The sequence below is a fragment of the Saccopteryx leptura genome, chromosome 5 (assembly GCF_036850995.1).
Source record: "Saccopteryx leptura isolate mSacLep1 chromosome 5, mSacLep1_pri_phased_curated, whole genome shotgun sequence".
Lineage (NCBI taxonomy): Eukaryota > Metazoa > Chordata > Mammalia > Chiroptera > Emballonuridae > Saccopteryx > Saccopteryx leptura.
The window spans coordinates 63,766,330-63,790,648 of NC_089507.1; the positions used below are offsets into that span (position 1 = coordinate 63,766,330).

Below are 24,319 nucleotides of genomic sequence, written 5' to 3' on the forward strand. Positions count from 1 at the left end.
GCTTGGTTTTATGTAGGTCCCTGAACTACACCACATACTGCTGTAATCAAAAGAGAAACTGTAAAGATTGAGAAAAATAGGATTTTATTTTTGTTTTTGTCTTAATTGTTTTTGTTTTAATAGAATGCTATTGGAAAATTATTGACTATTATTTGAGGTAGGTATACATATATGGCTAATTTCATTAGTTATTTCATTTTGATAGTAAACATTCAGAATATGAGACATATTTGAGGTATATAGGATAATGCTTGAAGGAGGCAGTTATTCTAATTAATCAAGAAAAACTAATGAATTCTGGAGTAATACTTTTGGAAATGCTTTGAATAAGAAGGAAGTAGCCTTTCAAATATGAAAGGACAGGGAATATAAAAAATTTTATGTTAATAATTTTTATCTTCTAGTAGCTAATTAAAAAATCTAAGAACTGGAAATACGGAAGAGTAGTAAAAGGGAAATTCTTTTTATTTTAAGTGAGAAGAGGGGAGATAGTGAAATGGACTCCTGCATGTGCCCTGACCAAGATCTGCCCGGCAACCCTGTCTGGGCTGATGCTCAAATACTGAGCTATTTTTAGCACTTGAGGCTGACACACTCAGACCAACCAAGCTATCCTCAGCACCTGGGGCCATGCTTGAATCAGTGGAGCCAGTGGCTGCAAGAGGGGAAAAGCACGAGGAGAGAGGGAAAGAGAGAGAAGGAAATGGTCACTTCTCCTGTGTGCCCTGACCAGGAACCAAACCTGGGACATCCATATGCCCAGCAGACCCTCTATCCACTGAGCCACTGGTCGTGGTTGGGAATGAATTAGAATAATCTTAGAAACGGGAGTGAGTTGTAAATGATAATAAAACCACAAATGATAATAAAAGGTTCAATTTCATACAATTTCTGAAAAAGCTCACAAGATGACAGAAAAAGGTGTCTCAATAAAAGTAAAGGAATAATTGGAAAACTAAGGAAGAAATGAGAAAAGTACACATCAGAGTCTGGATTAGAAAAGAATTTAAGAAAAAGCAATGGTACTCAATATCTTGCCAATGGAGAACTGAGGTAGAGCAGTGTCTTAGTGGATTCAGGCTGCTGTAGCAAAATACCAGAGACAAGTGGCTTATAAACAACAAAATGTTATTACAGTTCTGAAGGCTGGGAAGTTCAAGATCATGTTGTTGCACACTTAAAGTCTGATGAGAGCCGGTTTCTTCATAGACCAGTTTTCTCTTTGTAATCTCACATGGTGAAAGGGACGAAGAGCTCTCTTGGGCTTCTTTTAAAAGGACTTGTTTTAAAATCCCACTCCTGAGGGCTCTGTCAAGGCCCCCAAAGGCCCCATTTCCAGATACATCCCTTTGGGTGTTAAGTTTCAATATATGCATTTGTTGGGGGCAGAAACATGTAGTCGTCTATAGCAACAGGCATGTACTGTCCATGATTTTTTAAAAAAGGTACTAGAAAAACGAGTTTATATTGAGTAACTGAAGATAGAAATAAATTCAAAAATTAAAGAGAAGGTGACGATATCAAGTTGGCCAAAGAGGGGTGTGAAAGGAAGGAGGAAGGGGAAAAGGTGAGGGGACTATTTCTTAGATCCTAAGAAACTCATTCACAGTGTGATAGACAGGATTTTAGGAAGATTCTTGAGTCTTCAAGGAGACTGGCCACGAGGGAAGAAGTTGCCTAGAAAGTGGGTAGCGAGCAGCTAGGAGGAAAATCCAGATAAACTCATGGCCCTTAGTATGGAAAGACAAATCTCACTTCTGGAGTTTTCAGAAGGAGAACAAAGGCACTAAATTTTCTCAGCATCCTGCGGCCCCTTGAGGTGTGGCCCTTTTCATTTCTGTTTGTTAATCCAGATTGCTCTTTCCCACAATGGCAGATTTTTAATCCTGAGTCAAAACCCAAGTTGGTTTCTTAAAAGAAAAGCCTCAGACAGATTGGCTTCTCTAATCTTCCTAGTAGTTTTGGAGTGGTAAGCTTCTTGTTTGGCCTTCTGAAAGGCTGGCCTTGGTTGCTAAGCCTAACTGGGATCCAGTGTAGCATTTTGTACAAGGAAAGGTTGAGAACTACTGGTCTGGTATCAAGACAGTTGCACAGAGCCTTTGCCCAGCAGATGGTGCTGTTTCTCCAGAGACCTTACCAAGCCTGAGGCCGCCAGCTACAGCAGATGGAGCAGAGCATTAAGAGAAAGTACATATAGTTCATTTATCTTTAAAAGGAAATAGCATGATATTTTAAGAGTCAGAGTACTTTTGAAAAAATGGCAGTAATCGAATGAAATTCATCCACTAATATTCTTCCCTCTTGTTCCCTGCCATATGTTTTTTTTTTTAATTTATAATTAATTATAATTTGTGTTTACATAGATTCAAGTGTCCCACCGAATATATCTCCACCTATCCCTTATTCCCCTCGGCTCCCCCATGCCGCTTCCCCCTAATGCATTCCCCCCTTCCCTCCAGGATTTGCTGTCCTATTCCCTATAATGCTGTGTTATGTATATATAATTTCATTCATCTCTTTCCCTTCTCTGATCCCATCCTCTCATCCCCTTTTCCTCTGGTCCCTTTGATCCCACCTCTGCCTCTATTCCGTTCCTCAGTTCACATTGTTCATTGGATTCCTCCAGTGAGTGAGGTCATATATTTTTCTTTCTCTGCCTGGCTTATTTCACTTAACATAATAGTTTCCAGGTCCATCCATATTGTTGCAAAAGTTAAGATTTCCTTCTTTTTTGTAGCCCCATAGTATTCCATTGTATATATGTACCACTGCTTTTTAATCCACTTGTCCACTGACGGACACTTGGGCTGTTTCCAGATCTTGGCTATTATAAACAATGCCACCATAAACATGGGGGTGCATTTCTTCTTTTGAGTCAGTGATATGGTGTGTTCTTAGGATATATCCTAAAAGTGGGATGGCTGGGTCAAAAGGCAGTTCCATTTTTAATTTTTTGAAGAATCTCCATACTGTTTTCCACAGTGGCTGCACAAGTCTGCATTTCCACCAGCAGTGCAGGAGGGTTCCCTTTTCTCTACATCTTCGCCAGCACTATTATGTGTTGTTTTGTTGATGAGCTCCATTCTGACTGGTGTGAAGTGATATCTCATTGTGGTTTTAATTTGCATTTCTCTAATATTAGTGGTCTAGAACATTTTTTCATCTACCTATTGGCCATCTGTATGTCCTCTTTGGAGAAGTGTCTATTCATTTTTTTTTTTTTTTTTTCCCATTTTTTGATTGGTTTATCTTCCTGGTATTGAGTTTTACAAGTTCTTTTTAAATTTGGTTGTAGAATATGTTCTCCCATTGTGTAGTTTGTCTTTTTATTCTGTTCTTATTGTCTTTAGCTGTGCAAAACCTTTTTAGTTTGATATAGTCCCATTTGTTCATCCTGTCCTTTATTTCACTTGCCTGTGGAGATAAATCAGCAAATACATTGCTGCGATATACATAGAAAACCCTAACGTCTCAGTCAAAAAACTATTGGACCTGATAAATGAATTCAGCAAGGTGGCAGGATATAAAATTAATATTCAGAAATCAGAGGCATTTTTATACACTAACAATGAACTGTAAGAAAAAGAAATTAAGAAAACAATCCCCTTTACTATTGCAACACAAAAGTAAAGTACCTAGGAGTAAATTTAACCAAGGAGGTTAAAGACTTGTACTCAGAAAATTATAAAACATTGATAAAAGAAATCAAGGAAGATACAAACAAGTGGAAGCGTATACCGTGCTCATGGATAGGAAGAATAAGCATCATTAAAATGTCTATAATACCTAAAGCAATTTATAAATTCAGTGTAATTCCTATTAAAATACCAATGACATACTTCAAAGATATAGAACAAATATTCCAAAAATTTATAAGGAACCAAAAAAGAACACGAATAGCCTCAGCAATCTTGAAAAGGAAGAATAAAGTGGGAGGTATCACACTTCCTGATATCAAGTTATACTACAAGGTCATTGTACTCAAAACAGCTTGGTACTGGCATAAGAACAAGCACACAGATCGATGGAACAGAACAGAGAACCCAGAAATAAACCCACACCTTTATGGACAACTGATATTTGACAAAGGAGATAAGAGCATACAATGGAGTAAAGACAGTCTCTTTTACAAATGGTGTTGGGGAAATTGGTCAGCTACCTACAAAAAAATGAAACTAGACCACCAACTTACCCCATTCACAAAATAAACTCAAAATGGATAAAAGACTTAAACGTAAGTCGTGAAACCATAAGCATCTTAGAAGTAAACATAGAAGCTCTGTGATTGCTGTGTTGACTGTCTGAAAGGGGAATAATGGAAGCAGATCAGTACTTGTAGACTTTTGTAAAAGTCCAGGAGAGATGGAAGTGGCTTGTACCAGATGGGTAGCAGTAGACAAATTCTAGTATAATTTAAAGATAGAGCAAACTGCATTTGCTGACAAATGCGAGGTGTGAGAAAGAAAAAAAGAGATAAGGATTGTGAGTTGTCCCTAACTTAGATGGGAAGACTCTAGGAAGAATGACTTTTTTAAAGGGATAAGATCAGGATGTGTTAAAATTGAGATGTCCTTGAAGTGAAGATGTCACAAAGGTCCAATGTACAGGTCTGGCATTTAGGATAGAGGTCTGAGCTGGAGAAGTTGAGAGGTCAGGATATGGCAGTATTTAAAACTAGACTGGATGAAGCCACACAGAGAGTGAGCGTAGATAGGAAGGAAGAGCTCAAGGATTGGGTCGTCGGCACACTGACTTTAGGATGTCGGGGACATGGCCCAGCAAAGGAGACTGAGGAGTGGACAGTGAAGCAGGAGGCAGAATAAGAGTGCACGATACTGTGGAAGCCAAGTGGAGATGTTTTAAGCAGGGTGATGGGGAGGGGGTGATCAAATTATAAAGTGTTGCTTACGGGTCTAGGTAAAGTATGAAAAAAACTGATCTCTGTACTTAACTTTACAAGATCTGTGGAGAACTTAAGGAAGGCAGTTCCAGGGAAGTGGTAGGAGCAAGAGCGTGACTGGAGTGGGGTCGAGGGAGAATTCGGAGAGGGGTTGGTGACAGCCAGTTGGGGCTTCTCCTTTCTAAAGATGGAAATAAAAGCAAGTTTTATGCTGATAAGATCTTCGCTTTCCAGCAGGGACATTGCCTTTTCTTACCCACACTCTGTCCATTGGACTTCAAATTTGAATATTTGCTGTTTCTTGGAACCCTAACTTTGAGGAGTGTTAATAGGAAATCTGAACTCATGTGGAACTTAGGATTGTGAAAATAAACTTATTGCCTATGTGGAATTCTCTTCTCCCAAACTGTTGGTTCCCACTACTGCCACATTTTAGAAATGGCTGAGTCCTTCGGCTCAATGGAATAACATTTCTCTAATTTAATTATGATTTGGATGGCTCTGGATACTTATAATTTGGTGCTCTGCCCTATCCCCATAGATTGCTACCTTCCTCGGTTTCTGTATGACGATGGGTGGTTCCTCGCCGATTTTTTGGAACTCCCACTTCAAGGAAATGACAATCAACGACCAAGGAAGTCTGAAAAACTTAAATGTGAAGCCTGTGGTAGTCACTAGGTTGTTCGCAAATGTTTCTCCCATTCTAGGCAGATGATAGGAGTGTCACTCTCAGATACAGCCATGTGATTTGCCCTAGCCAATGAAATGTAAGCTAAATGATGTGTCATTTCCCAGCAGAAGCTTGTAGGACCAGTGAGCAGTCTGCCGCATTTTCTTGGCTGTCGGAAATTAGGAAGCGTGTGTTGAAGCCTCTACAAGCCAGGGCCCAAGTCAGCAATGAGCAGGGCCCCTTTGTGAACCCTGGATAGACATCTAGTTTGAAAAATGAACTTTCATTTTATAAGGTTTACTTGGAATAGCAAAACCCATGCTATCCTGACAATGCCTAAGGACAAAAATAAAACAAACAGTGGCTGTCCAGCTCCTTTATAATAGATAGATTACATTTCAGGACACAAAGGTTTTTACTTTCCCATACCAGGGGCAAAGAAAATTCAATAAATGACACAGGTAATAAAACTACCTCATTGTCAGTTCTCCATTAAATAAAAAACGATTGAACCTTTAAAATGTTAACATTAAAAACACCAAAAAAAATTTTTTTTCTCTCAACCACGCAAGGAACTTTCTTCTTTAGGAGGCTTATCTAGACTACTAAAAACAGTTTAGTGTGTTTCACACTTCGTTCTCTGGGCCATCTGCATTAGATCCTCCAGGGCTGCTCATTCTAAATGCAGATTCCCTGGTCTTGGCCTCATAGCAGAAAGCTGTGGTACCTAACTCCCAGGAAGCTCTGCATGCACCCACACTGGAATCCACCCGGCAAGCACCCTATAGGGCAGTGCTCTGCCCATCTGGCCCTTGCTCTGTTGCTTGGCAACCAAGCTATTTTAGCACTTGAGGCAGAGGCCACGGAGGCATCCTCAGTGTCCTCCCCCTCCCCCTCCCACCAACTCGTGAACCAATCGAGTCATGGCTGTGGGAGGGGGAGAGAGAAAGAAGGGGAAGGGAGGGGTTGGGAAGCATGAATTCATAGTTGCATCACTTAAGTTGTTCATTAATTGTCTCTCATATGTTCCTTGATGGGTGAGGGGAGGCAGTGACACTGCTCAAGCCAGTGACCTTGGGGCTCAAGCCAGCAATTACGGGTCATGTCAATAATCTGACACTCAGGCTGGTGACTCTGGGTTTTGAACCTGAGTCCTCAGTGTCCAGGTCAATGGTCTATCCATTGCACTACCACCTGCTTAGGCTTGGAATTTCTTGATAAGAGTGTATTTTATTCATAATAAGCCCATGCTTATGCTAATAAAGAGGGTGGGGCTCCTAGCTAGCCTGAGGATGCCGCTGGTCAACAGAAAGGCCAAGTGATTAGACCTGACCAACCTCCAGAAAGGGGGTCTGAGAGTGTTGGAGATTGAGACCTATGAACTATTGAACAGTGAGATTCAGAGAGCTTCTGGGTCAGTGAATACATCAAAATGTTGGGAGGATGGCCTGCCCCTGAGTGCCTCCCCACCCTCCCATGCCCTATTCATCTCCTCCATTTGGTTGTTCTCTAGTTATACCTTTATAATAAATAGGCAAACGGCAGTAAAGTGTTCTTTAGTTCTGTGAGCCATTCTAGCAAATTATCAACAGTGAAGGGAGTGGTGGGAACTCCCTAATTTGATAACCAAGTGTGGGTAACCTGGAACTCAATACTTGTATCTGGCATCTGAAGTGAGAGTGGTCTTATGGGACCTCCTTAAACCTGTGGGGTCTGACAGCAACCCCGGGTACTTAGTGTCAGAATTGAAGTGAATTGTAGTTGGGTGTCCAACAGATCAGAATTGGTTGTTACTGCTGGAAAACACAGCATACTGTCTTACAGAATTTACACGTGCTTCAATATTAAGGATATTAGAGTAGGAGACAAATCACAACTCTGCATAAAAGAATTTTATTTAGTGGTCAGATCCCAATGAATAATGCCAGTCATTGCTTGATTCTGCTAACATGTGCTATCATAAGATATGCTCTTAAGAAAGTGTACAGTGCATCACCAAAAGCTGTTTAATTTGGATCATATAGAGTAACAGAGAACTTCATAAATCTTTGTTCTCTGATCGAAATTTTAAAATATAAAAATGAAAAAACCCCAAAAACAGTATTCCAAGATAATAAATGTCACCTTGGACTATTTACAGTAAGATACCTTTTTAACAGAATAGTCTCTGCTTGATTATTTTCTTCACAAATTGACTTCTAACTATTCTCACTTCCCCACGGGACCTTCATTCATGATTTCTTCCATTCATGTCTTAAAACAGTCATCTTCCATTCTCTGTCTCTCTCTCTCTCTCTCTCTCTTTTTTTTGAGTCTTTCTCTGATGCTCCTTTTCCTACTCTCCAATGACCAATAATTCTACTCAACAGACATTTGTTGAGCACCTATTATGTGCCAGGCACAGCGTAGGAGGTGGAGATAACTACAGAGATTTCCCCCTTAAGAAGCTGACTTTGGGTTGAATAAAAGAGCAGTGTTTTCCACATTGTATACTATGAATCCCAGTTTCCTACAAAATAGATTTGGGGATTTCTTGAAACAAACTGCACTCATGGAGGGTCTGTCAGCGTGGCCTACGTACGCCAGCACGTTGGATTTAGGATTCGGCTCCTCTATGAAGCACAACCTCAAAAGCCCAGGCCTATAGCTTGAGTTCTATACTCTTAGCCAGTGGGACTGTAGGCAGGAGGGGACAGCTGTGTCATTTTGGTTTGGGGGGATGGTAATCTTTTAATTGGCTTCTACAAATTCCAAATATGAAAAGCCCTTAAGCCATCGCCTCCCCCCCCCAATATTAAATTTGAGCTATCAATACATAGTAAGAAACTCTCCCCTGACTTGAACTTGCAGCAAGATCTTGCTTGAAATCTCCTATCTTTAATAAATGTCCCGCAGGGGCTCTTTTTATTACCTCCACACGTTTCTTTGTGCTTTTCTGTGAACATTTTCTTAACTTCAAACATAAAAGCAAATTAAGCCTGCAGGTCACCTTTTTTTTTTATCATAGTTGAACCCAAAACAAGCTGATCTCTTGTATTTGGCCTCCATCTTTGTCCTTGAAGCCTCCAGAGACCCTTGCTACTTTTAAAAAAGAAGGCAAGCCATGAAATATAAAACAAAAACTATATATTGCCTACTAAAAAGCAACAATGAAACCACACCCTCACTGCCCCCATCTTGTTCCATGCCTAGCAGATCACAAATATTCACATTTGGAAGTATTTCTGTCACAGTAAAGTCCAAATCCTGGTGGTGGGCTTCACTTTCCCAGTCTGTAGCGTATTCCACTGAATCCTTACAGCCAACCACTGAGCAGTGTAGTGATAGGAGTATTGTGCAAAAGTTCTCTCCTTGATCCCGTGCCTTTCCACGGGTCACATCTACACAGTTTCCATCCAATTAGATGATAGGCTATACATTCAAGAGTATCAGTGCTAGATTCAGAACTTCCTTGTGAGCTGGTTCCAAGCCCTTTGGATCTGAAGGCAACTTCGGGAGTTGGCATTATTCCCATGTCACACTTGGCCTGCTCTACCGTATGGCAGGGTCATCGCAATGTCTGGAATATGTGAAGAGAATGAGAAGAGCAGGGAGTGTTGGGGGAGAGGGAAAAGAGAGGTGATCATGCACAAGCTTCTTGCTTTGTCGTGCATATATTTTCAGTGTAACAGCGTGTATTTTGACACATAGGGCTTGTGCTTTTTTGTTAAATAACTCGCCCTGGAAAGCTCATTTGGCAAATGTGGCCGTGAACATGTGTGTAGACTGTGTCATGAGGTTATGTGTCAAGTCCAGTGGGTGTGTCCTTCTGGCCCCTCCCCCACTGCCACACCCATGTCACCAGCAAGGAAAATCTGATAGGTTACACCTGGTCAGTTTGATATTCAGAAGCTTCAGACAGGCTCTCTGAGAAGCTGAGGAAATTCTCCTGGTACTCAGAACAAACAATCTCGTAACGGTAATGCCGGAACTCCACAGCAAAGGTGCCAAAGTAAGACAGGAAGCACATGACCAGGCCCCACTGGACCCTGGCTGCATACATGTGGATGCCTTGGGCCATGAGGATGAAGTCTGGAGAGGAGCAGTCAAGGAAAGTACCCCTGTCAGCCTCATGAAAACTGGGCAGAGACAGGTAACAGGAAAAGTCTGGCCCTGTTCCTCGCTAGCAAAAGTTAGCTTGATGGAGCTTGCTAAACTTGAACAGCTACATGAATATACTTGATAACATCATCGAGCTCTTACTTTGTGCCAGACATGCTTCCAGGTGCTTTCATGGAAAATATAACTTAATCCTCATGACAGTCCTATGATCATCATCAGTTCATTTTAAAATAGGGGAACAGGCCAAATGGGTAAGTAACTTGCCTGAGGTCACACAGGAGCTACCTGGTGGACCTGGGATTCAAGCGCTCCGACTCCCAGGCCTTGCACTCAACCACTAGACCCTATGGGTGCCTAATAAACTGTGAGATGAGCAAGAGTCACAATTCCAAAGTAAGGAGTTGGCCAGAAAAATAAGGTTGTCTTTTTAAAAATCACTGCCAATGACTGTGGATTCAGTCATCATTCTATCTGCAGAAACAATTTTGAACATAAGCAAACCACCTCCATATAAGCTGCCTTTGTCTCTGCAGTGCTACTAATAATGTCTAAGTGGGCCCTCTTTCTTTTCTGTCTAGTTTTCACTACCGTGGTTCAGACAATAAGATAGGTTAGTTTCATTCCTGGTGTTACATTTAAACTTGTGCCTCAGTGAAAGTATGAAATTAAAAAAAAAAAAAAAAAAAACTCCTTAGCCAGAATATGTATGGAGTGTGTATGTTGAGAAAGGTTCATAGCATGCTTTAGTGAAAGGACAAGAGGTCAAGGATATATTTATTTAGGAAAATCTGAAATGCCCCCTTAAAATTAGTTCTATCTTCAGAACTGAGCCCTAATATTTTGGGAAATTTTCAGAGAGTATGTGAAACTACTTCAGCCAGACTTTGCTCTCCAGATTAGACTTATCCATTCATCTGGGAACCAAGGAGTGGTTCCAAGTATTCAGAAATAATATGGATCACAATTGCTTGGAATAAGCTCAAAACTCAGAATAATTTGAAGTCTGCACATACTCTTCTAACTGAGGGTTCAAAATATTGCCAAAGTAATATTATTACTTATGGTAATGGGGAAGGGATGAATCTTCAAACCTCATACTGGCAGAGTTCTGACCTTTTCACTCAAAATATTTTATCAGGTTACTAGCAATAGTTTTTTGGCTCAATGTTCAAGTCCTTAAATGTTCTCTAATACAACTACAGAACTTTATAAAAAACAAACAAAAAAATGATTTAATGGCAGTTTGTGCAGGAAGAAGAACTATGAGACTGCAAATATTCCATTCACTAGAAAACATCACTAAATGCTTAATCTTTTTGTATTTTAAAGCCATGTTCTCTAATGTAAGATCATGTACTGATGAAGAGTGCAAGAACTGAGCTGACTATAAATCAAGATCTCTACATACTGTGTGTGTGATCCTTGGTAAATTAACCTCTGTGCTTCACTAGTCTTGCCTGTAAAATGAAGATGAAGGGAGTTGATATGTCTAAAGAGCTTAGGATAACACGTAGCACATTATAAGTGCCCAATAAATACTGGCTATTACATGATTGAAGATGTCTAGTGTTACCTATGCAGTCTATCATCTAGGAACCTGATGCTTCTTCTCTGGTTTCCTTAGGGAGACTTATGGAGGTGAACATTTATGATCACTCCGCCCCATGGGATGAGTGAGCAATCTGGTGGGATTGGAACTGTCCAGCTTTCATTGACCACGCCACCAGTAGGCGAAGTTACTGTGCTCTATCCTAGGAGCCTCTCTCTCTGGGATCTGTTTGGGGTTAAGCTGAGTGAAGCCCTGATCTCTTCCTTTCCCTGATTTCTCTTGTTACTGGGTGGATAAGTTGAATTCCATGGTGTGAGATAGGAGGCCTCTGGGCATTTTCCTTTCCAAATTTACCAGGAATAAAGACTGATTTCTTTATCACCATCTGGCTCCTTGTGTCTATTCTCCATTGGTTTAAACTCTGAGGGAGGAGGTGAAATAAATAGCATTTCAAAACCTTAAAAAACTTTTAAGGAAAACTATACATGCTGTGGTAATCTAATTCTTGAATTTGTTTTCCAGAAAAGATGTTCCTAAAAGACATAAATGTATTTGTCCCTTGAAATTCATTAATTAGAATTAATAAGTAATAGGGCCATTAATAAAATCACAAATGAAAAATTAAAAAAAAATTTTAAGATGGAGGGGGAAAAATCACAATTCTGTTTTGGTTTTGCATTCTATATTTTTCATAAAGGAAAACTTTTACTTCATTAGTGATTGGGAGAATGCATGACACCATTTCTACAGATTGAAACCATCTTGAGAAGGCACACTTTTATTTTTAGATCTCCTCTTTGGCATGAAAAATAGTCTGAGAGTTTTTGTTTTATACGTATTTACTTTTGCATTTTATCGAAGATTCTGAAATGATCTATCTATATCTGAACCAATCCAGAATGGCAATTTTCTCATCTTCTACAATTAGACAAGTTCTTGGTGTTTTAATCTCATTGGCAAAAAACCTTTTCACATTCAAAGGATACAGAGGACCACACAGAGAGTGATCAATGCTGAGAGAACAACTCGTGGAATCCCAACTTTCCGTCCTTCATTCTTGATGTTGACTTTGAGTGTCAGTGCAGCCTGGATCCAACACGTCAATGTGCCAAATCCAAAGGTCATGAACGTTCCAACATTATGGATTTCTTCATCATTTGTGAGCTAAGAGATGAACATATAAGGGCACATGGAGGGACATTTAGAAAACACATAGAAGCCTATGGAATATGTGAGGGAGAAAAAAAAATAGGTAAAGTGATACCCCAATAATGAAATGATAAATTTTAACAAGATTAGGGAGTCCTTTGTCTCCACTGGCCCCTTGGATCAATTCTCAGTTGGTTTGAACTCTGAAGGGAGGAAGGGAAATAAATAATACCCCCAAGCCTCAAAACTTTTGTTTAGAAAAACTACAAGGCAATGGTAATCTATTTCTTGAATTTATTTTCCAGAAAAGATTTGTAAAAAAGTAAAAGAAAAAAGCATAAAAGTTACAAAGAGAGAGAGAGAAATGTCAAAGTTTCTACAAACATACACTTCAAAATTTGTTTTCTAAACTAAGAAATGAGCCTGACCTGTGGTGGCGCAGTGGATAAAGCGTCAACCTCGAACGCTGAGGAGACGGTTTGAAACCCTGGGCTTGCCTGGTCAAGGCACATATGGGGGTTGATGTTTCCTGCTCTTCCCCCCTTCTCTCTTCTCTCTCTCTCTCTCTCTCTCTCCTCTTTAAAATGAATAAATAAAATTAAATAAGAAATGAGACTTGGGATCTGGCTGTGTATTTACTGATTGAGGAGGACCAGTTCTAAATAGGTCAAAGTTCATTGGCATAGACAACTAATACTTGGACTGTTCATTACTCCTACAAAACTGGCCTGTCCATACCGTGTGACCAAGTCGTTGTTAATGGGATTTTGTTTTGTTCTCCTGTTATGATAAAACCACCACCAAGGGGCTTTTGCCAGAGCTGTAGACCCATTAAAGGACAACAGTGTTTGAAGATTCCTGGTCAGAGCCTTTTCACAGTTAATGGGTTAAAGGAGAGCCATTTGGGTTATTTCAATTGGGTGTTAGAGATGTAAATTCCTCAAATCATTACCCACTGGTTTAAAAAAGTTGTCACTTAAAGCACCGTTAGGAATTACATATATATTTTAAATACATATTCAAGAAAATAAAATCTATTTTGAAGACATAGCTTCTCAAACATAGTGGAATATTCTTTTGAATTGCCAGTGCTTTCAATGTTTTCTTTTTATTTATTTATTTATTTATTTATTTATTTATTTTACAGACAGAGAGAAAGGGATAGATGGGGACAGACAGACAGGAACGGAGAGAAATGAGAAGCATCAATCATCAGTTTTTCGTTGCAACATCTAAATTGTTCATTGATTGCTTTCTCATATGTGCCTTGACCGTGGGCCTTCAGCAGACCGAGCAACCCCTTGCTTGAGCCAGAGATCTCGAGTCCAAGCTGGTGAGCTTTTTTGCTCAAACCAGATGAGCCTGTGCTCAAACCAGCAACCTCGGGGTCTCGAACCTGGGTCCTCGGCATCCCAGTCCGATGCTCTATCCACTGCGCCACCACCTGGTCAGGCCAGATGTTTTATTCTTGACATTGCTATGAGTAATGCTCGTATCAAATCAATGTTACTTACTTTTTACGATCTTCTCCCCTCTTTGGAAAAGCTGCCTTTTTCTCTCATAGTTCAAAAGACATTTTGAAACATTTTCAATAAAGATTTCTCAAGACAAATTTTACTTCTAGGAAATTGGTGTCCTAAACTCTCTTTGTTTAATTATTTTTAACCTAATTTTTAAAATAGATAATATAGCCCTGGCAGGTTGGCTCAGCGGTAGAGCGTCGGCCTGGCGTGCAGGAGTCCCGGGTTCAATTCCCGGCCAGGGCACACAGGAGAAGCGCCCATCTGCTTCTCCACCCCTCCCCCTCTCCTTCCTCTCTGTCTCTCTTCCCCTCCCGCAGCCGAGGCTCCATTGGAGCAAAGATGGCCGGGGCGCCGAGGATGGCTCTGTGGCCTCTGCCTCAGGTGCTAGAATGGCTCTGGATGCGACAGAGCGACGCCCCAGATGGGCAGAGCATCGCCCCCTGCTGGGCATGCCGGGTGGATCCCGGTCGGGCGCATGCGGGAGTCTGACTGACTGCCTCCCCGTTTCCAGCTTTGGAAAAATGAAAAAAAAAAAAAAAGATAATATAGTTATATGGTTCAAACTTTAAAAATTATAAAAAGTATAGATTGAAAAGTCTGTCTCCCATCCCATATACTGGCCACCTGATTTCTCCATAGGCATCTCATTTGTTATTTGTTTCCTGTGTATTCTCTGCAGATCTTCCGGAAAGGGTTTTTTACAAGAAGTATCATCGTTCATGGCTTTGACTTCATGTAGTTCACAAAACAACCTAATCTCTGGGTTTCTTCTAGGACTTTAGTAAAGACAAACCATCTACTCATTAATCTCCATCCCAGTCCTGGTTGAGAGAAATGATGGTCACTGAGCACCTTACAACACGCCAGCGCCTTCAACACAGACAGGGAAGTGAGGGGAAGACTCCCACCAAAACTCAGTAAAAATGCTCTGGGCCCTAACATTTTGGAATTCAACAGGATAAACTCTCAGAATTTTTCCTGATAAGTCATTGTCATAGTCAACATGTTCTATGAATGCAGCTTTCTCGTCTTAACTTGATATGGGATGAGACTTAAAATAGAGGAATTGGTTGGACCGCCTATCTGTCAAATAACCCTGATTTAATGAATTCTCAGGACTGTGGGTTAAGAAAAGAGACACTCTGAGAATCTACTACCATATTTTCTTGAATGCCTATACTATTTGGACTTCACGCAACAGAAGGGAGAGAGGTGCTCAGGATCAGGTGTTTGATGACAAGAGGGAAGTTTCTGGCAGCCGTATACATCAGGCTGGAGGATGCTGGGGAGGGATGGAGGCAGGGAACCAGACAACCTACTGCTGCAGGGGTCTCCTGGTCTGGTGTACAGATGTCATTCAGATCAACAGCTGAGTGATGGTACTGGCAAGGGAAATTATTTGTAAATGCTGTGACCTTGAGTTTCTAAGTTTCTGGGAAGAAGACTGGGTGTATCTTTGCACAAGTCATAGGTATTCTAGAGAGATGCTGGCTTTTCAAACTTGAGCTTGCTAATCTGAAATGCAAGCTTTCATCCAAAAAGGATGTTCAGTGTTTAGTAATAGAAAGGCAATGATCCTATTAGTTTTCTAGAAAGGTACATTAGGACACAATTTGTTATGAAAAAAAAGCATTAAGCACTTTGAGACCCTTTGTAGAAAATACACAGTTATTTTCATAACTACTTTTCCCAGCAACCGTGCTGCTGCATTTCCAATGCATACTGTAGCGTGTGCAATGCAAACAGGCCGACCAGGCTGAGAGACCATAGGGCTGACTGCTGAAGAACCTGTACATATTAGAAGCCACCGTTAGCAATGTTTTTAAAGATCTGCGCAGAATTATATCAGCCATATAGTGACTGTCCCTCAGTGGCTATGATAATCCATTAGATGAAGTGTGAGACAAAGGTGAAAAAGGCCAAATGAAGTACCTGAAAATTACCAAGTAAGGTCATTCCAAAGGAAGCCAGACACAGCGCCACCAATCCACTGATATTCAGCCACGGATTTAACACCTTTGGTTTCAGTTGTATGAAGCGCAGAACAGCTACCACAAGAACTGGGGATAAGATAAAGCGTTAAAATGGGAACACTGAAATCATACACTCAGACTATGAAGCAGAGTTCTAAAACTACAATGTGCAAAATTAAACTTTTCACCATAGGACATTTAAAAATCTCTGAAATGACAATTTTTAAAAGAAACTTTTTATGTGATGTTTATTATTTAGAGGTTTTATGGTACCTAACCTGTGGGAAGCAGAGGAGTTGGAGCAGCAGTGTTATATGTTTCTTGGGTGATGCTAGGATGATGGAACTGTTAATAGTGTTCTCAGAGTTTTCAAAAACGAGGTCAGCACAGAACAGCCTGGCTTAGGAGAACACTGCGGAAGCTGGACACACGACAAACAAGATGGGGAAAGACAGCCCATGGCACAGACAGTCACCACTCAGTCATCCAGTAGTTTAGAACAGTGTTACAACAGACTGGGCAGGAAAACACGGGGAAGAAGACAAGTTTCCACATCCAGACAAACCTGTGGGTCCCTGGGCCAGAAATCACGCCTGGGGAAGGGAAGGAAGACAAAGGCAGTGTACACATCCCTTTATTGCTGGTTTACTCCTATTTCCCTGTGGTTCTACCTGGAGATGTTCATTGTCAAAGGAGAGCAGCTGTAGTAACCAAATTATTAAATAGGGATTTTCACATAACAGATTTTAGGGTCTGGTATGTACTAAAAATCACATTAATTATATTAGGAAAGTTCAGTTCTTCCAAATGATGTTAATTTTTTTATTTTTTTTTTTTGTATTTTTCTGAAGTTGGAAATGGGGAGGCAGTCAGACTCCTGAATGCGCCCGACCGGGATCCACCTGGCATGTCCACCAGGGGGCGATGCTCTGCCCATCTGGGGCATTGCTCTGTTGCAACTAGAGCCATTCTAGCGCCTGAGGCGGAGGCCATGGAGCCATCCTCAGCACCTGGGCCATCTTTTGCTCCAATGGAGCCTTGGCTGTGGGAGGGGAAGAGAGAGACAGAGAGGAAGGAGAGGGGGAGGGGTGGAGAAGCAGATGAGCGCTTCTCCTGTGTGCCCTGGCCGGGAATTGAACCTGGGACTCCTGCATGCCAGGCCGACGCTCTACCACTGAGCCAACTGGCCAGGGCCTTTATTTTATTTTTTATTTTTTAGGTGAGAGGTGGGGAGACAGTGACGCAGACTTTTGCATGTGCCTGACCAGGGTCCACCTGGCAGTTCCATCTGGGGCTAATGCTCCAGTACCAAGCTATTTTTAGCATCTGAGGCTGATGCGCTGGGACCAACCAAACTATCCTAAGCGCCCAGGGCCACGCCCAAACCAATGCATTGGCTGAGGGAGGGGAATAGGAAGAGAAAGAGGTGGAGAAGTAAATGGTCACTTTTCCTGTATGCCCTGACATGGGATCACACGTGGGATGTTTATATACCAGGCCGATGCTCTAGCCACTGAGCTGCCAGCCAGGGCCTGATGTTAATTACTTTAAAAGATTAGCCTTGCTAGTGGTGGAACAGTGGTTAGAGCATTGACCTGGGACGCTGAGGTCCCTGGTTTGAAGCCTCAAGGTCGCCAGCTTGAGTGCAGGTTCCTCCTGCCTGAGAACAGGCTCACCAGCTTGTGCATGGGGTCGCTGACTTGAGCGTGGGATCATCGACATGATCCTGTCGCTGGCTTGAACCCCAGGTCACTGGCTTGAGCAAGGGGTCACTGGCTCAGCTGGAGCACCCCCCCATCAAGGCACGTATAGGAAGCAATCAATTAACAACTAAAGTGACACAACTATGAGTTGATTTTTCTCTCTCTCCCTTCCTGTCCCTCTCTTGCAACAAACAAACAAACAAACAAAAACCCAACCTTTTATTAACTGCTTAGTTCAGGGAAAGTTATACAAAAAGCTGAGAGAGGTTAGTTTACAAGTGATAAAAAGACACTTGCAATTAATGTAAATTATATCCAAATGAAGGAAATGCACTTACTATTTCCCAAAACAATTTATTTTGACATTAAACTTTAGCAGGGAAGACATTTAGAAATTCAAGAACTACCTTATTTATATAGCAATTAAGTAGGTAATTATGTGCTAAAGATTTTATCTTGATCACAGGCCACTATTAGTAGCCATTAATAAAAAAAAAAAACCCTAAATTTGCATTTCCAAGTATGCTGAATGTCAGTTTCAAGCTACAAAGTTAAGCTCAGTGAGTTGATATTCACTTTCAAGTACCTCTGATCAGAGTGGTATACATCTGGTTAATACATATTTGGATTTTGGAAACAAAATAGAAACAAACCATAACTTATGCAATCTCAAATTTCTGTTCTGATTTAGCTTTTGGTATATTTATATGTCAGCTAATGCCCACTATTGATCAGAAAATTAGTAAATTATACTTGAATTGACAACAGTTTTCCAACCCACTTGTTTGAGGAACCTAGTTAGGAGTTATAATATATTAGCAATCTATCAATAATGACAATAACCATCTTAGAGGATGAAAAAGCAGCACAACTATTAGTTTTTCAAATGGGACTGGAGGAGGAAATGGGGACAGAAGAAATTCAACAGAAACACTCTGACACCAACCAAGTGATCCTGAGATACAGAAGCCATTAGGTTAAATCCAGAAACCCAAACAAACACAGGGCACCACGGGAGACACATGCTGACTGACTGTGCACATTATTCAGGGCGTATTGACAAAGACCAAGATGGTGCATTTCATTTCTTCTAAAAATGACTAGTGAATTACACTCTGGGGATTCTCTGATTGTCACATAGTTTGGAAGGAGAGGATGGCGCTGGAACTTTGGCCTAAGGGCTAAGCCACTGCTGGAGCAGTCACTGAACTGGCTCTGGACGTCGACCTGCCCACTCAGTTCCACGATGTTCAGAAGAAGAGAGGTGAATGCGGTCCTCTGCATTACCCACTTCTCTCCAATGAAAACCCGATGTGTATCAGTCTCTTGGTCCCAGCATTGCTAGCCTTCCCATTTGTAATGGGGATGATGAAAATCATTTTATCATGAACAGATGATGAAAGCAAGCAGGAAACAAACCTACTTGAAGACAGGAATTTAACCCAACACTCAAACTTCCATGTTGCATCTCAACCCACAGTTTGCCCTTTCAACCTATTCATTCATTAATCCACTCAGACTAGGCATATATATATATATATATATATATATATATATATATATACATACATATATATATATACATACATATATATATTCTAGTTGAATTTTTAGGGTGGTGGAAATAATAAGGATTCTGGCCTTTTAACAGTTTGTTAAGAATTAGGTGTAATTGGAAGGTGATTCAGACTGTTACAAAGTCCATTTTCAATCAAGCAGTGCTTTAATTATAGCTTCTTGAAAAAGACTTCTGGGCACTGGGGCAGTTTCACAGTCATCTTTAAATATGCTAACTGATTTTTAGTTTCATTAAAAATTTTAGATATTTTTATCAACAGTTTTAGACAAGATTTAAAAAAAACCCGCCATCCTGTTGTTTTTGCTGTTCAGACTAGTCCTTTGCTCTACAGGTGTCCCTATTTAATTTATCTATTTAGAAGAACACAAATATGTTTTACATTGCTTATTTTCTTTATTAAATTGTTTTTACTTTGAGGCTGATGGGGTTTTTTAAGTTCAGCTCAAGATAGCAGCTCTTCATTACAGTTCTAAACTGGTGCCTGGCCAAATTCTTTTTTGTTTTGTTTAGTTTTATTGTTTATGCATCAATAATTCCTACTTATGACTGCAGCAGAAGACGACAATCAATATGTTTTGGCTGAAGGAGGGAGCGTGGCTGCTTTTAGGTGACTGAAATCATTCAGCAATTTGCTTTATTCTTGCAACCTCTCCAGAAAAATAATATTCCCTTTAAGAAATTTGTCTTAGGTCTCCTCCACCTCAACTGACTGGGACAAAGAGCATAACTAATTCTGTAAAGAAAATAATTGAGCATTTGATCTTCGATTAGGCCATCAAAAAGATAAAAGACCTTTGGTAACTAATTTTAATCAAGGCTACACCAATTCCTTTGTAGACTGTAAATTATAATCTATACAGCGGCCAAAAAGCAGTGACTTATCGGCTGTGCAGGTTATTTCTAAAAGTCATTTATGTTGTCTGAAGTAACAGTCTCAGGTCAAACAGGGCAAATCTGGGGAGATGGGGACGTCCACAGTTCAGAGCGAGAATCATTAGTGAACTGACTTCTCACCCCCACAGTTGATAAATAAATCATTGTTGGTTCACTCCCACTGAATCCTAATCTGAATCAGTTTTGTGTCTACCAGATGGCACTCAAAATGATGAAAGATAATGAAGAATAAACACTGACTGCTGCAATACTTTAGAGCGGGAAAGCTAGTAAAAACTTAATGTCTTCTTGGTGGAACAGGGAAGGCCTGGCTGATGACGAGTGTCATCTGGAAGAGGGGGACTTGTTTTCATTACTTTGCTTTTGGAAATGCTTTTACAATTAGTTAATCATAAGCTTTATAACCAGATAACTATGTGAGCTGTGCAAATTGGTATTTTTTAAGTTATACAGTAAGGACTACTGGGAAATATCAATTTTTCTTTTTTTGTGTGTGGCAGAGTCAGGGAGAGGGACAGATAGGGACAGACAGACAGGAAGGGAGATGAGAAACATGAATTCTTCATTGCGGTTCCTTAGTTGTTCGTTGATTGATTTCTCATATGTGCCTCGATGGGGGGGGGGGGCTACAGCAGACCGAGTGACCCCTTGCTCGAGCCAGCGACCTTGGGCTCAAGCTGGTGAGCCTTGCTCAAAGCAGATGAGCCTGCATTCAAGCTGGAGACCTCGGGGTCTCGAACCTGGGTCCTCCACATCCCAGTCCAACACTCTATCCACTGTGCCACTGCCTGGTCAGGCTCAATTTTTCTTAAGAATGTGAAGGCAACAATATGTGGCTTCCAACATGGTCACTGGTTTCTTTAGAGCCCAATGGAGGACACAGTTTGTAGCAGTTTTTTTTATAAGGGCACTCTCTTCTGTATCAAGATTAGGTGAGGTAGCATTTGTAAAGCTCTTAGCATTATGCCTGGAATATAAATGACTCTCATTAATTATTGCTATTAATGCGCCCTGTGAGGATCATACGAGTAGGTACCAATCTGCAAGTGTATGTGGTGTGATAGCCAAGGGGTTGGGAAAGGTCTCCTGTGACTGAAGATTCAATCTCGGGGCTTTGTGCTCTGTTAAATGCAAATCTCTCCTTATCAGTCCTGTATGCCTTGGTATGACTAAGTTTATTAGATCTTCTCAGAAGAGTTGTGTCAAGAGTAGAAAAAAAAAAGGCAAGTATAAAGCCCCTGGCAGCTCTGAGGCGGCAGGCACTGAAGATAAAACCTGAGTGACAAGGATGGGCCCTGGTGGCCACGGGGGCACCAGCTGCTGAAAACACCGCCTCTTTCAGAGCTTGGGAATATCTGGGACATGAAAATACTGCCTGCTAAGGGCACGACGAGAAGAGCATCATTACAGATTCAGCAATGCCAGGGGCAGGATGTGTCCACCCTTGTCTGCCGCACTCGCGTGCAGTCCCTGCCTCCCAAACGTCCTCTGCGCAGGTGAGTGCAGGGTGCTCGGGAAGCCTGGGTAGTGAAGGTTAGCTCCAGGGACCAACCTTAGTAACCGCAGAGAAGCCCCCCAGAGTGCTCCTCTTTAAACCTTACAGGTTAGCGAGGCCTTGCGGGCCTTACAGGGAATGTTCACCATGCTTCCCACTTTTTGAACCCTCAGAACTAAGATTCTGCCTGTGTTGCATGTTGGACCAGCCATCTCCCTTGATTTTCCAATAATATCTACAGGTCATCCCTTTTCCTACAGCAAACATTAAAAAAGAACATGTTAAGAGTGAGTATAGGCCCTGGCCAGTTAGCTCAGAGGTAGAGCATTGGCCAGGCATGTGGATGTCCTAGGTTCAATTTCTGGTCAGGACACACAGTAAAGTGTCCATTTGCTTCTCCATCCCTCCCTCTCTTGCTTCTCTCGCTCTCTCTTCCCCTCCTGCAACCATGGCTTTACTGGAGCAAGTTGGCCCTAGGCACAGAGGATGGCTCCATGGCCTCCACCTCAGGTGTTAAGAAAAACTCGGTTGCTGAGCATCAGAGCAACACCCCAGATGGGTAGAGCATCGCCCCCTAGTGGGCAAGCCGAGTGAATCCTGATCAGGCGCATGTAGGAGTCTGTCTCTCTGACTCCCGTTCTCTCACTGACATTAAAAAGAGAGAGAGAGAGTAGAAATTTTGGTGGGGGGAGGGAATTATACACAATAGGGCACCTCTTGGGAAGACATGTTAAAAGGGCCAATACACCCTCCGGAATAAGATCATCTTTATTTCTTACTTGCAGTAAAAAGTCTCACCTTCCACAAGAACCATTTCCAGAAAACCAGTGTTGAAATATTTAGTTGTCATTGGCCCATCCCCCGCAGCATGCTACGATGATGCAGCTGGCTGACCCTTTGACAGACAGGGGAAGGCCTGGCCTTGAGCAGAAGGTATGTGAGGCTGGCTGGAAAAGGAAAGAGGGCGTGGCTGGTTCCCACACTCTCTGGGGGACCACCCGGCCATAGAAGCACTCACAGGACAAAGGGGACAGGATACTGACTGAGGGCTTGGGCCCTGAAAAAAAATTGGGGCATTGGGGCCAGACATGAGGATATAAGTTTTTTTTCTTCTTTTTTAACCTATGTCTCCACTTGGCAGCTTGATATGTGTACAGAATAGGCACCGGAAGGTGAACAGCACCTTCATATTTAAAAAACGGTATCTACACACGTGAATATTTATCACAGAGCCTAGCCATTTTTTTTTATCTTTGCCAGTGAAGAAATAAATAAGGCATTCTTTTTAAAGCAAACATATGGGCTGGCTTTAGCTCAGCAGTTCCTCTGAGTCAAGTTCACTTGCTAGAGCAAGCATATTATACAATATTATGTTCTCATGCGGCACTTTATGGTATGTGAAATACATTATTCCATGTAGCAAAAGAAATCAAGAATGCACTGAAATGATAAAGATGGTAAAGGGAAGAGAAAATGTAAGGTAAGCAGGGTGACTATAAAAGGATTTAAGAGGAAAAAGGCCCTCAAAACAAAAAATTAGCTTCACCATGATATCCCAAATTATCAACTAAGCCCACCATGCTTTGATATGGGTTTGGGAAAAGTGAAAATAAATAGAAATGTGCCAAAGCACGTAAAGCACTCTTTATTATCTTCTTACCTAAGAATGCTGCCATGTTCATAACTTGACTAAACACACAGCTTGCAGGAGGTTCAGTACCTGCAATACTTGAAAAATATAAAATGTTTCATTATTACTACATTAAAATCTATAACCCTCAGCAAAGGGCTGAATGTTTGTGTCTCCTCAAAATTCATATGTTGAAAATTCTAACCCCCAATATGACAGTATTAGGACATAGGACCTTTGGAGGTAATTAGATCATAAAGGTGGAGCCCTCATGAATGGGATTAGTGCCTTAATAAAGGGGACCTTGTCCTCTTTCCACCATGTAGTGATACAGTGAGAAGATGGCAGTCTGTAACCCAGAAGAGGGCTGTGATCAGAACCTTGACCGTGCTGGCACCCTCACTGTGGGCTTCTAGCTTCCAGACTGTGTGAAGTAAATTTCTGTTGTTTATAAGCCACCCAGTCTATGCTACTTCGTTATAGTAGCCTGACTGAAGGACCCCTTCCCAACTTTTTCTAAAATCCAGTAGATCAGAAGAGAATGATCACATGAACAACAGTGTGGTGACCGCCAAGGGGAGGTGGGTGGGGAAGGTGGAGGAGGACACAGTGGGAGGATAAATGGTGATGGAGGAGAGGACTTGGGTGGTGAGCACACAATGCAGTGTACAGATGATGTGCTGTAGAATCTGGCACCTGAAACCTGTATAGTTTTGTTAACCAGTGTCACCCCAATAAATTCAATAAAAATAAAATAAAATATTTTAAGGGAACATTACAAAAAAGAAAAGAATAATCAAATTACCTTATATATGGTGCACGCTTCACACCAGGTATCCTGGATAACAGAAAACACAGGTGCTGAGGTTAAAGCACAGTCACTTTTGCAGTTTAACCTCACCAGTGGCAAAGTTTTTGTTCGGTCTATTAATGAAAAACGAATTACCCAGAGGTCAACTTTACCTTTCATCTGAATTTAATGGGAAAATTTTGTCATCTTCCACAGCTATAAAGTATCTATGAAAAAAGAACAATAAAAGTTTATAAAACAAAGAATTTTTTTTAAAAAAGAACCATTTGTTTCTCAGTTTTATTAAACTAACCACATTAAGTCATATTCATTTTATTTCCTAAGAAAATATTCTTTTTCAAC

General features: G+C 41.1%; 1 protein-coding gene across 2 annotated transcripts in view; it reads right to left on the reverse strand.

The window, feature by feature from the left end:
• Positions 1–6,474: 6,474 nt before the first annotated feature.
• Positions 6,475–24,319, reverse strand: part of TMEM150C (transmembrane protein 150C) — a 90,991-nt gene continuing 73,146 nt past the window's right edge. For both annotated transcript variants that reach the window (XM_066385487.1, XM_066385488.1), the window contains exons 3-8: positions 24,130–24,183; positions 23,972–24,004; positions 23,197–23,264; positions 15,825–15,952; positions 12,207–12,384; positions 6,475–9,641 (exon numbers count right to left, since the gene is read on the reverse strand). In XM_066385487.1, coding sequence (XP_066241584.1) covers positions 9,433–9,641; positions 12,207–12,384; positions 15,825–15,952; positions 23,197–23,264; positions 23,972–24,004; positions 24,130–24,183 — 670 coding nt within the window. In that variant the 3' untranslated portion in view covers positions 6,475–9,432. The remainder of the gene's footprint in view (positions 9,642–12,206; positions 12,385–15,824; positions 15,953–23,196; positions 23,265–23,971; positions 24,005–24,129; positions 24,184–24,319) is intronic.